The 16,344-nt window shown below is 41.6% G+C and overlaps 1 protein-coding gene across 2 annotated transcripts; it reads right to left on the bottom strand.

Moving 5' to 3' along the window:
- Window positions 1-32: 32 nt before the first annotated feature.
- LOC134435531 (CD276 antigen-like) lies at window positions 33-15,700 on the bottom strand. 2 transcript variants are annotated; one of them, XM_063184578.1, is made up of 5 exons: window positions 15,570-15,700; window positions 9,740-10,096; window positions 8,206-8,356; window positions 5,423-5,550; window positions 33-1,610 (listed from the first exon to the last, which is right to left on the bottom strand). In XM_063184578.1, the coding sequence occupies exons 1-5, from the start codon at window positions 15,613-15,615 to the stop codon at window positions 1,402-1,404; spliced, it is 891 nt and encodes a 296-aa protein (XP_063040648.1). In that variant the 5' UTR covers window positions 15,616-15,700; the 3' UTR covers window positions 33-1,401. The 2 variants fall into 2 exon arrangements, with proteins under 2 accessions (XP_063040648.1, XP_063040647.1); XM_063184577.1 differs by lacking the exon at window positions 15,570-15,700 and having other exon boundaries at window positions 9,740-10,427.
- Window positions 15,701-16,344: the final 644 nt, after the last annotated feature.

Here is a 16,344-nt window from a genome sequence, read left to right as displayed (position 1 = left end):
CTATTGTAGTTTTAATGAAACAATGTAGAAATGTATTGCATAAACCACAAAAATATCCTCTCCTCTTTAATGCTCATTTTTTTTCTTTCAAAATTCAAACCTGTTATAGCCACATTCTCAACAATCGTATTACTTTCTCACCCCTCGTAGCCACACAGAAATTCATTACTTTTGTTCAAGTCTATTTCAGTGTAAAACCCAAAAAATGCAAATTGTGCACGAGTAAAAATCTGGTGTCATTTTAAAAATGGGACATTTCAAAACAGACATTTGAACGAACAGGGATGCCATAAATCGTTTTTAAAAGTGAAATGGTGTGTTAAGCGCTGCTTCTTCGACCCTCAGTAGAGCAGTCTTAACGGGTGTTTAGATCGAAGTGGATCCATTGCATACTTATCTGCTTCCAGATTCCAGAACCAAGGAGATCTCAACCGAGAACATGTATTAGTGTGTTTGGCATCAGCTGCCTCTAACCCAGAACCTGCGGATCAAGGACCTTTTATCCGGCCCCTGACATAATTTCAATGTTATGCAGCTTCACATGAAATATAACACATTTTGTAAAGGAAATTACATATGCAATACAATCAAGTTATATTCAGGGGACCAAGAGAAGGTGGGGTCTGTTTTAAAGCTGGCTCGCTGCCTTCCATATAGGCCTTAAGTGCAGGGGGACATCCTGGTTTGTGTTCATAGTGCGGCCCTCGGAGGACTTTGACACCCCTTGGACGAATTTGAAGTAGCCCCTTGAATGAAAGAGGTTCCCAACCCCTGCTTTAACCGATGGACATATTTACACATTTAGTGTGTAATTAAGTTTTAGCTGACTTAGTAGTCAGTTATGCTGTATGGTTAACCTAAATGTGCATCATTACCTCATTTTGACTTTTTTTAATTACAAGACTCAAGCTAAGACCTAGAAAAGGAAATAGAAAATTTCAAGCTGATGAGAAACGCCACGTGGTGTATAAAAGCCATGTAATTAGACCGAAACAATATAAAACACACACACACACACACACACATAAATAAGTGCCTTATACTTGTACATGATTATTGTAAACCCCACCCTACATACTACCCTCTGTCACCCTTCTACACACTCAGTCCATGTTCTCCCACACAATCCATGGTCACACAGCACACATGGTAAACCACAGCTCAGGCACTGTGTCCACTGTGTGACATACTTCCAGAGGATTTGTACGCGTGTGACAAACATCCTTGTATCAGTTCCGTCTTTTTTCCAGCTACTCTCGAGGGCGCTGTGGCGCAGCGTGCTAAGCCCCCCACATCTGGGCTTGCATGCCCATGGGTTCGAGTCCAGCCGGAGTCATATATCTTCACCTGTCCTGTCTGAATGAGAGCTAAAATGCCCCACCCCCCCAAAAAAAAATCCAGCTAGTCTCTGGTTATGTGACAAGCATTTCCGTTGCTCCCATTCAACCTGTTCATTTCAGTGTCATCGTTTTGTTCTGACGGGTGATTTGACTTCTTTCTTCGAGCTCTCCACATGTGGAATAACAAAAGGCCAGCACACACGATACTGAGGATGACACAAGTACACGTGAGCGCCACACTGTCCCCTCTTGTGCTTGTTGGGACTTGTCCTGAAATGAGCACAGACAGACATGCATGTTGATGATCAAAAGGTGTTTGTGTTATCCTGTGCTTTGAGCCAACCATAGCCTAATTATAACCAACACTAATTTATCATGACAGTGTTAAAGCATTAGGTGAATTGTGTAAACACAGATAAGACAGATGGCTGACACAGAATAACATACCACTAAATGTGGCATGCTATGTTTTCCACAAGAAAACATTTCCCACATTCCCATCGTGCTAAACATCGAAGCGTTGATGACCTGTTTTAACAGTGCTGCCTGTCTGATAATGTTCTCATTGGCGTAAAGAATATCCATGGTACTACAGCACAGGAGACCTATCTTCTCCAAAGACATCACAAGCGTAAAAAAAGTAAATAAAGCCACTGTAGTCTAGCAAATGAAATTCAATCAAGTTGGAAAATACCTAAAAAAAAACCAATACAGTGTTTGGCTTTGGCTTTCTTTGGCTTCCCTCCCTCATTTGCTATTCCACCTGGTAGAAACTAGTTCTGCCATGAAGCTTCACCACCCACGGCATTAGCTCACAAATAGGGATGCACCGATACCACTTGTTTGAAAACCGATAGAAGTACGAGTACATTAATGTATGTACTTGCCGATACCGAGTACCGATACCGATACCTTTTACCACCAAAATACAATGAAAATAAATGCATGGCCTTGTTTTTTTTCCACCTGTGATATTTTTATTGTCCATTTCCATGTAGATTTAAATGTTAGTAAATGTATGAGGTGGCACTTTTTTCCATGCTGCTTTCAAGTCCACAGAATGTGACAAGATTTTGCATTGTTTTGTGTAATAGCAGTATCGTTCCTGGTATCGGCAAGTGCTTGACGAGTATGAGTACAATGAGCAGTATCAGGTGCCGATACCGATACCAGTATCGGTATCGGTGCATCCCTACTCACAAATGATAATAAATCAGAGCTTCACACATCCACTTGACAGAGCACAACAGAGCCTTGTGTCCTGTGAATACTCTCTCCAGACTCATCTATCTGTGTCCTCCTACACCTACAGCATGAGCCAGGGCCGGTTTTTAGCATAGGCCGGCTAGGCGGTCGCCTAGAGCGCCATGTGAAGAAGGGGCGCCGAAATGGCGCTCTCCTATGCGTAATTTTGCGATATGAAGTTTTTTTATGAAGTCGCAATCAACAAAGAGTGGCGAAAGCGCTCCTCACGGCAAAGCGCCCCTCAGCCAATAGTAATATCTCTTCCAACTGTCTCTGGGAAGTCTGTGAACCAATAAACAGACAGTTCTGAGAAAGGGGGCGGGACGAGTGACAGCGTGCGGTCTATTTTGAATTTGGAGACTCACTCGAGAGACAGAGGGGGCAAGCGCAAACAGTAGTGCTGCTCTGCTGGATGGAGATTATTATGTTCTCATTAAACCACTCATTGCATGATGCAGGAGTTTCAGAGGGTGTTTTGGAATTATGTGATTTAATCAGCAACCGTTTGTGATTATGGAAAGCCTAATAGTTATGAGGTTACTATTTGGAATTAGAGAGAAAAAGAGCTTTGTTTTTGATCAGAGAAATCGCTAGTTAGCATGCTAACATTAGCCAAGTATGCCAAGCAATGAAATCCAGTAAAGTAGCTGTTAGTAGCCTACTCACTACTCACTAACACCCACCTGATATCATAATACTTGCTTAGGTTGACAAGCAATGTAAAGTAAGACTGGTGCAATGTTTAAAACAATTTTAGCTGCCATATCTCCTTCCATCCACATGAATTACCTGCTTGTTGTAAGCTTAAAAAAAACATTAATTTCCAGACCAGAATGACATAGCCTACATTAATCATGTAACAGAACCATGCACAGCAGACAAGTGAGGCTATTTACTATATTTTGTATATTATGAAATTCAATAGCGTGACAGCTCTTCTCCCTTTCTCTCACCCTGTCCCTCCAAACACATAGATAGCCCCCTTCTCATTCTCCTACTCACAAATGCACCACTATTTCCAGTCCAGAAATGAAATTGGTTTGGAAGACAGCACAAATGTGTAGCTTATTAAAATTGTTATGCTGCCATGCTTTGTGATGCTGTAGATAGTGTAGATCAATGCAGACCTCCTTGGTAGGCTTATTGTCTACACATGCATTTTACATGCAAATGTACTGTATCACTCTCCTGGCATTTCAATTTCACGTTACAATTCAAACACATTGATAACCTCCCTCTCATCTGGGGTTGGGGGCCCCACCACCATCACATCCAACACACCACACAGTGAAGCTACTTTCATGCGACTCAATCTGATGTGTTGGTCGCCTGTCAAAAAGAACCACAAATCCATTTGATGAAAAACGGTTATTGTTCTTGATGCTATTTAGTTAAGCTTACTAAGGATATTAGTCTTGTGTTCTGTGAGGTATAAGAATTTTTTTTTTCTTTCAAAGGTGTGGGGGGGGGGGGGGGGGGGGTGCAGAAATCAAACTCGCCTAGGGCACCAAATAAGCCAGAACCGGCCCTGGCATGAGCCAAGGCCAGATGGTTTCAGGAAAAAAAAACATAGTAGATGTAATATGTAATGTGTTTGGGATTCACAAAGTCAGTATCTGTGTGACTAAAACATGACATCATACCAGCCTGAACAAATTTTTCCAGGCACCTTTGAAGTCGTAACTATGTATACCGTTGAGGGCCTCTGGACTGTCTTTTGTCTGAAAATACATTGGATGTTCATGCAGAGCACCAGAAGAACACATTGCTTCAACAGCCAAGCAGCACTCCCAATTTCTAGTTTGTATACTGTGTAGAGTATATTCACACTGCTGCACAGTTCTTGTATGTTTTAAGATGACATGGTGGCATGGTGGTATGTTTTTAAGAAGACATCATGAGGCTTTTTAGAGGTTGAAAACACACATGATCATCCTTTATGTGCCAGCGTATACTAGGATTTTCTAATGTAAACGACACAGAGTAATTTTCAAGTGGGCATCCCCATTCATCTACATTTCGATGATTTGATTTGATTTGATTTGATTTGAGTCTTTATTGTCCTCAGATGTGGAAACTTGTCTTCAGTTTCACCATTGTAAAAGACGCATACAGTTATACATTACACTTTTAGAGACATTACACATTTCAGACGGACACTCCATGCCACGCAAAAAACAATCAGTAATACCACTCCAGTAAATAAATAAAATGATTTAAGCCCTCAATGCCTCCAGAAGCAGACAACAAGCCTTGGATTCCCTCCTGTTGACATCCTCTACTACATCCCCATTTCCCACAGTCTGTTTGTGTATAGGGCTCAGCGTTTAAGCTCCATAGCCCTGTAGTACTGTACTATTGTGAGACTGGCTTGAGTAGATAGATCTATCTACATGGAAGATAACATGAATACAGTAATCAGTGACAAGCTGCTATCATCATGATTAACCACATTGTCTGGGATAATCTCGATACTTTTGTGAGATTTTTTTGTGGCTTGATTGGGGTATACATGAGATTTGATCTATAGTCAGCACATTCATACTGTACAGCTTATTGTAAAGCAGATTTGGGAACAAACTGGTCTATCTGGCTGTTTTTCTAAAAAATGAAACTATTTCTTTGTGGTGACCATGTCTTTAGTCAGCATTAGCGGTTGCTTTTCCGTAACTTCACCGTAGCTGCGCACCAGCATTTGGCTTCACAAAACTCCCGTTAAGCCATATACAGTATGGCCATATATGAACACATTGTACCACTGAAAAGTGCCCATGCAGATCAAATACAGAAATGTCCATACATGTATATCATAAGAATGAATCCTACAGTATACGCACCTTTACTAATACTGACGTGCCTCATCAGTACTTGGTGAAGAGGTGGGTTGGACAGTCTTAATGTAAGACTGGCATTTGCTCCGTGCTCTCGGAGCACATAGGAGGTGCTGAGGTGGAAGAGGCCATCTCTGGAATATACAAGACAACTTACTGTACCAACAAATCTTCAAGTTTCTTTTGTTGCAGACTTGTTACCTGACATGTTTCGACGGTGACGGAATGTTTAAAAATTACACCATGCAGCTGTGTTCTGTGACCAGGGTGCGGATTTGTCGGAAAACCAGAAGGGGGGATGACGGTTTCAGATTTTAACCAATAGCAATGGAATTACATTGAAGTGGGGGGGGGCTTTGATGTCGTTCTGTAAATGTAAATGTCAGTCCTGTGTATGTCTATGTCCTTTCATGGTATAGAGTAGTGTTTCTCAACGGGGGCTGTACAGCCCCGCCAGTGGGCGTTGACGAGCCCTAGGGGGGCTTTGAGAAATATACAAGTGAGAGGGGGCGGTGCTTAGCTGCCATGTTATGATGAGGTGTTTGAACAAATAAGTTTGAGAACATAACTTCAATTTCCTTGTATGACCTGTGCATATGAAGAAACTGACAATAAAAGCTGACTTGACTTTGTCCAGCTGTGGTCTGTAAAAGCAGCTGTAATGTTTAGGAAGTTGTTCTTTGGACTGGGTGGTTACCAGTTCTAAGCCCATGAGCACCATTTGAAAATGTCAGAAGGGAGTAAAAATACATGCTTCCCTGAACTCGTCATCCATGCCTGAACTTCCCTTGACCAAGGCATCCAAGGCCAAGTGGGGACTGGATGAGAATTAACGTTTGCTGTGGTTCAATGGGCTAAGGCACCATATACATGGTATACATATACATGACAGATTTTAGTTTCTGAATGTGATTGACATGCTGGGTTGGTGACGTGCGTAGATTGGGTCACGTGGTGATGATAATTTTGTATTTCAAATGGGCGCTGGGAAATGGAAGCTAGGTAGTTGGAGAAAGTGAATGATTAAGGGCAAGCAAGTGCAAGTACTTTTTGCTGACCGCAGATTAGGATATCCTGATGCACTTTAAGCTTATTTGCACAGCGCTCTGACACTTTCTGCACGTTTTCACACACTGGGACTGGATTTTAATCATGTCGTAGATGGAACACTGAACTTTTAACCCTTGAAGAAAGTAAATAAAGCAAACAAACGGAAACGTGGATGGTCCTGAGAAGCTTACTTGCACTACTGCGCGTCGGGCAACAATAATTCCCCAGTCAGCAGCTGGCAACAAAATATTTGTTTGATCTGTCGCAAATACAAGGGTTTACTGTTTGTAAACAATCCCTGGCTGTGCAACCCTGCGCACTGTTCAACCTCTGTTGGAAACTGCTGTCGGTCAAAAAAATGAGCTCACATAGTTGGCTGCTTAGCATCTTGTCCCTACTCACAACACAAATATTTGTAAACAAAAAACCTATGCAAACAGTACCTATTAAAAGTCTACACACCCCTGTTCAAATGGCAGGTTTTTGTGAAAATTATTTTTTCCACTTTAACCTGTTACCTATTATCCTGTACAATACAGTTGAAAAACTTTAAAGCTTAAAGCAAAAACAAAGACAAGAAAAAAACTTAACATGGTTGCATAAACTAATATGTTGTTGCAGCAACTTTGACTTTTATTACAGCACTCAGGTTTTTTTTGTTGTTGAGAGTCTTTCAGCATGTTAATGTGGCAATATGTGTCCTCTTTGCAAAAGCACAAATCTGACAGATCGTGAGTGCATCTCCTGTGCACAGTCCTCCTTAGATCATGCAACAGATGTTCAATGGGATACAGGTCTGAATTTTGTCAGGGCCATTCCAAAACCTCAATCTCATTCTGGTGAGGCCATTCTTTTGTTGATTTAGGCGTGTTAAGGGTAAATGCCGTTCTGAAAGATGAAGTTCCTCCGCATCTTCACATTTCTAACAGGGGGTGAAGGTTTCGTACCACTGCCACGATGGACCTGTTCATAATTCCCTCCTCCGTGACAACAGCCCCAGTTTCATCTGAAGAAAAACAGTGATGCTGCCACTACAATACTACACTTACTCCCTTCAGACAGATTGAAAGATGCACTCGCAATCTGTCAGATTTTGAGGGCTTTTGCATAGAGGAGGGGACAAATATTGCCACATCAACATGTGTCACGCTGATAGACTCTTACCCAATTAAGTCAGAGGTGCTGCAACAACTTATTAGCTTAAGGGTGAGCACATGCAACCATGTTCATTTCAGTTTTTTATTTTCTAATTTTTCGCTTTAAAGCTTTGAGTTTGTTTTTCAATTACATTGTGCAGGATAATGAAGTGGGAAAAGTTGTGACATTATTTGTCCTTTTGTCATTTTTTACATCACAAAAACCTGGCATTTGAAAAGACTTTTTATATTCACTGTAGGCTACCATTATGCTGGGGACCAGGGCCTGGGCTTGGTTCTGACCCGAGGTCATTTCCTGATCCCTTCCCATATGACCCTCCGCACTTGCTTCCTATCTTCACTGTCCTGTCATTGTACAGACAAAAGCCCCCTAAAAATCCTGACTGCTCTGGGTGAGAATATCAACTCAAACTTAAGTTACTCAGATAAGAACACTGTACCTTATCACTACGCGCTGTCCTGTCTTGCACTTTCATTTTTGGCCTTTTGACAATAAAGCTGACTTTGTCTGCAGGTATTCATAACAGCAAGAAACAAATGAGAAATTAGCCTGATACTAGTGGAAATGAAATGCACACAAACCCATTTTCAGTGAAATTTGCCACATGCTGCAGCTCCTGGTCCTGTGGGCCCAGCCACTGGATCTCTGCTTTGGGAAAGCCCTGCGTCTCAAACTGGACACTTGTGTTGTGGAGGCCCACCTCAATACTCAGCTGAGGCTCTGTGTAGAACGCTGTTTAATGTCAAAAGTCAACAGTCAAAGTTGGTTGTTTGTGCGCAAGTTAAGTACGTTCAGGTACAGTACATAAAAACTCTGAGTCAATAAACTTTATAAAACTTTAAAAGAAAAATGATCCAAGAAGACAAGGCATATTGAGGAAAAAAACATGAGGTTGTGTGTGGTATTGCTCAGATCTTTCGTTTTACCATCAGCCTGACTGTAGCAATGAAGAAGCTATGCATAAACTTAGTTCTTCAGCTGTGATACTGTCCGCTCTACTGTGTTTCCGGCAGTACAGTATGTGCAGTGCTGAGCACAAAGTTAGCTGGATGAAGACGACAACAGTGTCACACTGCCACCAAAATGAATGTAAGAACTCAACCACAATATGAACAAAGGAGACTGTGCTGAAAGGCTGCTGTGGCTACATGATATTTCCCCTATTTTAAAACTAGAATTACAGGAAGGTAGGGAGTCCAGCTTTCAAGGGGTTGGTGATATGGTCCCATAGCTGGCAGATAAATGAGTCAGCTGATCCAACTGACTTTTAGTGAGTAGTGAAGGTATATTTCAAAAACTGGTGTAACATGTTTTAAGTACCATACAGTTAGGCCTTCAGTTTCAAAATTAAGTGCTTATTTGTTAAGATATTCCCATGCACCATACAGTAGGCACCTGTCCCATCTTTCATGCCACACAATGGTAGGCTATACAGTTTCAGACCTGACTGTGTATCCTATTCCCCAAGCGTGGTAATTTGATTCTTTCTGTGACCAAGCAGCTTTTACCTGATGGCAGTGGTATTGTTGGATGGCAAAAATAAAGCAACTTAATACTGCAGTTATTACTCCATTGAAGTGCCGACAGCACAGATGTCAGGTCAGGTTTCATACAATTATCCACTTCAGGGCCTCTCTGATTGCTGCAGGTGTTCCACTGACTACACAAATCCCCATCCACACCGAGGCTGCACCAGAGCTAAGTAAGCAGAGTAAGAGTTGGGTTAATCCCATTGACCTCTGTGTTCCATTTTTATGCAAAGATGGTGGCTCATGGAGCCTTTGACACACATGGGTCACCATGGACATAGCTCCAAAATAGTTAAAGGAACTGAGCGTTGGACACAGAAATTGCAGCAAAGGTTTCATCTTTGCTTGTTATGTAGAGGTTGTGTGTTGATCTGTAGAGAAAAGAAAGCCACTGTCTAGAATGATTTGAGTCTATGTGTGAATCGTGTCACTAACTAACTTCCTGTACCAAAGTTGTCACAGCTCTGGGCTACACTAGCCTGTTTTTACTATAAACTTGTATTGGCTTCAATCGTACAGAGGCTCTGGAACTGGAGTTTGGGGAGGGGTTTAGGTATTGATTGATGAAACCAATGTCTCTGCTCACCTGCATACTCCAGCCTCACTTCTGCTTTGTCTGTTCCCCGGTCGTCGCTAACAGTGCAAAGGTAACGTCCTGCATCCTGCGCTCGGACGTCTGTGATCTTAAGAGAAGCGTTCCCAGTCCACAGTTCCGACACGTACAGTGCTGTCCGGTGCTTGTAGTCGTTGCTCTGTCGACTCAGCTGATCTTTGTCATAATAAAAGCTGTGGACCACTCTTGAATCCTCCACTCGTTGCCAGGTGACCAGCAGGCCTGGTGGGATGCCCGGCTGGGCCACAGGGGGGAAGGAGCAGGTCAGAACAGCATAGGTGCCTCTAACTCCCATCAAGGGCTCTGAGGGGACCTGCACCTTGTAAGGAGCTGGCAAAAGATGAAGATCAGAGTACATCAAGTGAGTGGAGGAAATTTGACATTCCCATGTAAACAGAACAACCTTATCTGACAATATAAGGTTTACTTGTCTTAGCATTCCCCTGCAAGGATCCAATGGTACCAGAAATTTGTAGAGAACTAACAAAAATGGGAATGAGAATATATCATCTAGGCAGGTGGAAAGTTAAACATTCGCATTAGGTTCTGTAACGATACACATTCAGTTCATATCATGATTGGTTTGATGCACCCCACGATTTTAATGTATCTTTTAAAATTAATTTATCTGTTCTTTTCGCCTCTTCCATTATTATAAAATAAAATTATCAATACTTTTTAGAAACCATGATCATTTCGGTAGAAGAGGTTACAAGGGTACATACTTTTTTAAAGTTTAAAAATAACAATGATAAATTGAAGCTTGGAAGCACTATCACATAATATCATGTGGTTGTTTCCTGGATTGAAGGGGTAACAGAACTTTGAAAGGGCGCATCACGATACTGGGGTGAATTTCTCAAAACCAAAGTTGCTTACTCCATTAGCTACTTTGTTGTTTTCAATGCATTTTCCCATTGGCAACTACCGAAGTTGCTAACAGGCTAATAACTTCTCTTTTGAGAAACTCACCCCTGCTTTCTTGTACCACAGTATTATGACTGTGTATTGTGATTTCTCAGTTCAATAAAATATCGTTACAGCCCTTACTTACATATGCACACATACATCTTACAATATGCAGTTCCTCTCATTGTAAACAATATACAGTAACCATTCACTTGAGCTACCTGCAAGCTAGCAGCATGAGGACACTGTGATGGATAGAACTTTTAACTTGGGTGTGTGCATGCATAAACCATTGTAAAGCTGGCTGGACTTTGATACTGAGATTCTGTGAAGAATTCATTGTTTTTTTGACATGGACTTCCTTCTCATTTATTGAATCTCTTTTAAGTTGGTCTTTATGCTCATGGGAAAATATGTGGTTGGAATGTTGGGGGTTATGGGGTGTTATGATAATATGGTGTTTTCAATGACTATTACTATTACAGTGTTCCACTGGTGGTGATCCACCAGCGCTCCACTGATGGTGCGCCCTATGAGGTATTTCAGTAGTTGATTTTGACAAACTACAACTACAGCGTAAAATCCCAACCTCTGTACCAAAAAGCATTTGAGTCATTCAGGAAGAATGCCTACTGGCAACATCTCTCCTTGACCAGCTCCATTTGATGACCCAGCACCACCTGAAGCTCCATTGTCCCATTGAAGGAAAACGCACCTCAGATCATGATGACACTGTACTGCATAGGAAACTATTCCAGGTTAGCTTGTCACCACCCAACATTACTGCCAAGACCCAGAGATGCCGCCTGAGATGTTTTCTAAGCAATACAGTGGAGGGAGAGTCCTCGTGATCTACTGTGCGTAGGGTGCCTGGAGCTCCAGGTGCTGGGTCATCAAATGGGGAGCTGGCCATGGGGAGATCTAGCAGCAGGCGTCCATCATGACTGAGGGCTAGGGCTGTAACGATATTGTATCGAAACGAGAAATCGCGATACACAGAGTCATGACACTGTATCATGATACTGTATCGTGATACGCCCTATCAAGGTTGTTATAACAAAGTTGTTATAAGGGTACACCCTTCAGTTCAGAAAGCAACCACATGAAATGATGTGATAGTGCGTACAAGCTCCAAATCAATAACATTATTATTTTAATCTTTTTTTTTTCATTACTTGCCTTATGTAACCTTTACTACCTACAAACGATCATCAAAAAGATACATTTTAAAAATTGTAGGTGTATCGAACCGTAGATCATAAATCGTGATACGAACAGAATCACGAGTTGAGTGTATCGTTACAGCCCTACTGGGGGCCATTGTCTGTGTGGTAATGATTGGGTTTTCTTTCAGCTGGATAAACGTGTAATCACAATAACCCCCTGAGAAGGGTTTTTTTCCAGAGAGAAACATCACCCTTTTGGACCATTCTGCATGCTCTCTTGAGCTACCATTTCATAACATTTGGGAATGGAAGGCAAGGGATACTTGCAAAAGCTGGATGAACATGTATTTCACAATAAACCCCCTGAGAAGGTCTTTTTCCCTCCAGAGAAACATCACCATTTTGGACCATTCTGCATGCTCTCTTGAGCTACCATTTGATAACATTTGGGAATGGAAGGCAAGGGATACTTGCAGAAGTAGACATGAGTTACAGACAGTGGATGCCCTTTATGAGCCATCTTCAGGCAAGTTTGAGCAACATTTCCAGGCTTTTGGAAACATCTGCATCAAGTACGCCAAAACATTCTGAAATATTTTTTCTAGGGGGTTGGGGATGCTTAAACCATATGGTCTTTTGTTAAGCTGAGTAACAGACTATTTCAGTAGAATTGTTGTTTACAAAAAAAAAATGTCTTCTCAAAACCTTTGGTCTCTTGTCCATATTTTCTTTGAGACTTCAAACAGGTCAAAAACAGGAAACATGACACAGAGGAGCATGCAAATCCTTGCCTGGTTACCACCAGACCTGATCACAAGGAACGATTGTGCAAGGCAGCATGGGATTTCCCAGGCTATGCAAATCCCAAACACAAACAAGATTTTAAAAAAAATGTTTAGAGTGATAACTACAGATTATGATGATAGAGGTAGACATTCATGCACAGGGATGATTCAGCAGTGTGATGAAAGATGTGGATGTGGGTTATAGATATGAATTCAATACAACCAAGTGTGAAGGCTAAGATTAGTGCGTTTTGGGTTTGCAACAGAGGTAAAAGAAGGTGTAGGTACTGTAACTTCATGATGCATAAATGGGCCTACTGGTCATAAATTGCATAACCTATACACAGATATTCCATTGATATACCTTTCTTTATGGAAGAATGCCTACTGGCAACATCTCTCCTTGACCAGCTCCATTTGATGACCCAGCACCACCTGAAGCTCCATTGACCCATTGAAGGAAAACGCACCTCAGATAATGATGACACTGTACTGCATAGGAAACTATTCCAGGTTAGCTTGTCACCACCCAACATCACTGCCAAGACCCAGAGATGCCCCCTGGCCTGAGATGTTTTCTAAGCAATACAGTGGAGGGAGAGTCCTCGTGATCTACTGTGCGTAGGGTGCCTGGAGCTCCAGGTGCTGGGTCATCAAATGGGGAGCTGGCCATGGGGAGATCTAGCAGCAGGCGTCCATCATGACTGAGGGCTAGGGCTGTAACGATATTGTATCGAAACGAGGAATCGCGATACACAGAGTCATGATACTGTATCGTGGTGAAAGAAGGCAGTATCATGATATCACTCTGAAAACTACAGTATCACGATACGCCCTTTCAAAGTTCTGTTGCCCTTCAGTCCAGAAAACAACAACATGATATAATGTGATCGTGCTTCCAAGCCCCAAATCAGTATCATTATTTTTTTTTAAATATCACAAGCCTCATGTAACCTTTTCTATAAACGATCATCAAAAAGATACATTAAAACATCATGGGTGTATCAAGCCGTAGATCATAAATCGTGACACGAACAGAATCATGAGTTGAGTGTATCGTTACAGCACTACTGAGGGCCCTTGTCTGTGTGGTAATGATTGGGTTTTCTTTCAGCTGGATAAACGTGTAATTCACAATAACGCCCTGAGAAGGGTTTGTTTTTTTCCCAGAGAGTAACATCACCCTTTTGGACTATTCTGCATGCTCTCTTGAGCTACCATTTGATAACATTTGGGAATGGAAGGCAAGGGATACTTGCAGAAGTAGACACAAGTTACAGACAGTGGATGCCCTTTATGAATCCATCTTCACCCAAGTTTGAGCAACATTTCGAGGCTTTTGGAAACATCTGCATCAAGCCACAACATTCTTGAAATGAGCAACAAGAACAGCGGACTCATTATTCACTACAGAGTCTGTTTTGTACACTTAAATGTCTATTTTAGGGTTTGGGGGATTTTTAAACCTTGGTCAGCTGAGTAACAAGATAATTCGATTGAATTGTTGTTTTCAATAAATTGTCTTCTCAAAACCTTTGGTCTCTTGTCCATATTTGTTCACATGTTTACATTTTGAGACTTAAAACAGTCAAAGACCTGAATGAATGCACATTTTCACAGGCATTCTGATGTGGGAACCTTTCTGAGACAAAGAAGTAGACAAAATAGACCACAGACCAAAACATGACACAGAACAGCATGCAAGGCCCAGACACAAACAAGATTAAAGATGAAAGATGTGTGCTGAAAGATGTGGGTGTGGGTTAGATTGTCAAGGCTGAGATTTGGGTTTGGAGATCTGACGTTTTGGGTTTGCAACAGGTAGAATGGGTAGGCCTAACTAACTTCGTGATAAATATTAGTCCATGCTATTCCATTACTGCAATTCCATTACTGGGGAACCTCTTTGTGTGTGTGTGTGTGTGTGTGTGTGTGTGTGTGTGTGTGTGTGTGTGTGTGTGTGTGTGTGTGTGTGTGTGTGTGTGTGTGTGTGTGTGTGTGTGTGTGTGTGTGTGTGTGCTTGCCTAAAACACTTACCTGTACTTTACAGTGACATTGTAAGAATGTTCAACCCCTATCATACTCTGTACACTGCCTACTTCTACATACTACACTATATCATAGATGTATCCATCAACACTTGTTGTCTACCTTAACTGACAGAGTATGTTTTTTTCTGCTTTGGTCTATCCCAACTCACAGAATGTCTTTTTGCACAATTACCTTTTCTACATTTATCTCTATTATTTTATTTTATTTTCCCCACCCTGATGACTATTCCTGTGTTTATTTTTGTCTTGAAATGTCCATGTGGGCTTTTGTGTATTTGTGTATTTATGTAAGCTACTGGATACCTGAATTTCCCCCTGGGGATCAATAAAGTTACTCTACTCTACTCTACTCTACTCTACAACTGATCTGCACGTTTGAATAGCACGAGTCTCCAGGAGACTTCACAAAATATTCTACTGTGTAGGGCCTAGGCTACGTGGCACACCTGGACACGTCTACGTGTGTCAAAGTTATATAGTCACATAACTTTAGAGTACAAAAGAGATGATAACGAGATGCAAACTTGTAAACTGATCTACAATCGCGGCTATTCTGACACGGTGGCAGGCTCACGCTGGCATAAATTTATCATAGATCGAACGCAGCCCATGCAGCACAGCACCTTCAGATTATCACGACATCGAGCCAGCAAAGCGACGCAATTATTCATATATTGTCTGTTTGATTGGTTAGACCTCTGTGTCACGATTCAGATCCAGACGTGGAGATAGCTAGTCTATTCGAATTGCATACCACACACACCCACACGCACGAAACACGGGTTAAATCTTCGAGTCTGAACGGCTTTGTCTTCGGCTTTGTATTTGCGCCAAATGCGACTTCTTAAGAATTAGTAGGCATACAATGTTCTCCAAAACAGCTTGAACTTACCTACGAAAGTGAAAAAAAGGAGAGAAAAGATGAGTGAAAAGTACATTTGTGCCGAGACATTCCATCCCTCTTTCGAGAGACTGGGCAGTGCAGGAAAACTGCCACTCTGTTCACACACACTACGCGGCGGAGTATCCAATCACTAGTAGGCGTTTCACGCACTAGCCTACCAAGTCCACAAGGTCCAATAGCTTATTCACTCTGGGAGAAAATGATAGTCCTGGACCAGCCATGTAGACCCGTTCGCAATTTTGAGTTGGGGGCGTTTCTCACTGGAATTGAGTTAGTGGGTTCCTAGACATTAAAAATCACGGAGGTGCTCGTCCACCATAGTGCCAGATTTTTCACAATATGGCCACCAAATATGGCCGCCATTGCCTATGACAAATATCTGTCTTTTTTACTTTTAGACTGTTCATACACATGCCATACATCAATTCTGACCAATTTTTGGAGAGGAATTCAATTCTGACAATTACATGAGGAGGATGTGTGATTTTGACCTTAAAAGGTCATTGCCAAGGTCAAATTTGCTATTCTGATGAACGTTAGTAGACTTCCATTGTAAAAATGAGAGACAAATGATCAATTATGGCATGAGGAGTTATTTGCTGATATTACTATGATTATTTGTGTCAGTATAGTCCTTAAAAGGTCAAGGTCAATGTCAAGGTCAAGGTATTTTTCCTATTCTGAACAACTCAGCCATGTGCTTGCCCATTAGGTCATTGTTAAGAATAAGGAACTGCCACTATAAATGTAAATCTAACATTTC

This window comes from Engraulis encrasicolus, chromosome 19 (assembly GCF_034702125.1).
Source record: "Engraulis encrasicolus isolate BLACKSEA-1 chromosome 19, IST_EnEncr_1.0, whole genome shotgun sequence".
Lineage (NCBI taxonomy): Eukaryota > Metazoa > Chordata > Actinopteri > Clupeiformes > Engraulidae > Engraulis > Engraulis encrasicolus.
The sequence above is the reverse complement of the archived record's forward strand: the minus strand, read 5'-3'. Positions and strand labels throughout refer to the sequence as shown.

Coding starts and splice junctions, on each gene's coding strand:
- LOC134435531 (XM_063184577.1), bottom strand. CDS start 10,205: ATGCTAAGACAAGTAAACCTTATATTGTCAGATAAGGTTGTTCTGTTT. Junction 8,357..9,739: donor AGTGAGGCTGGAGTATGCAG/GTGAGCAGAGAC, acceptor GACATTAAACAG/CGTTCTACACAGAGCCTCAG. Junction 1,611..5,422: donor GCACGTCAGTATTAGTAAAG/GTGCGTATACTG, acceptor TGCTCATTTCAG/GACAAGTCCCAACAAGCACA.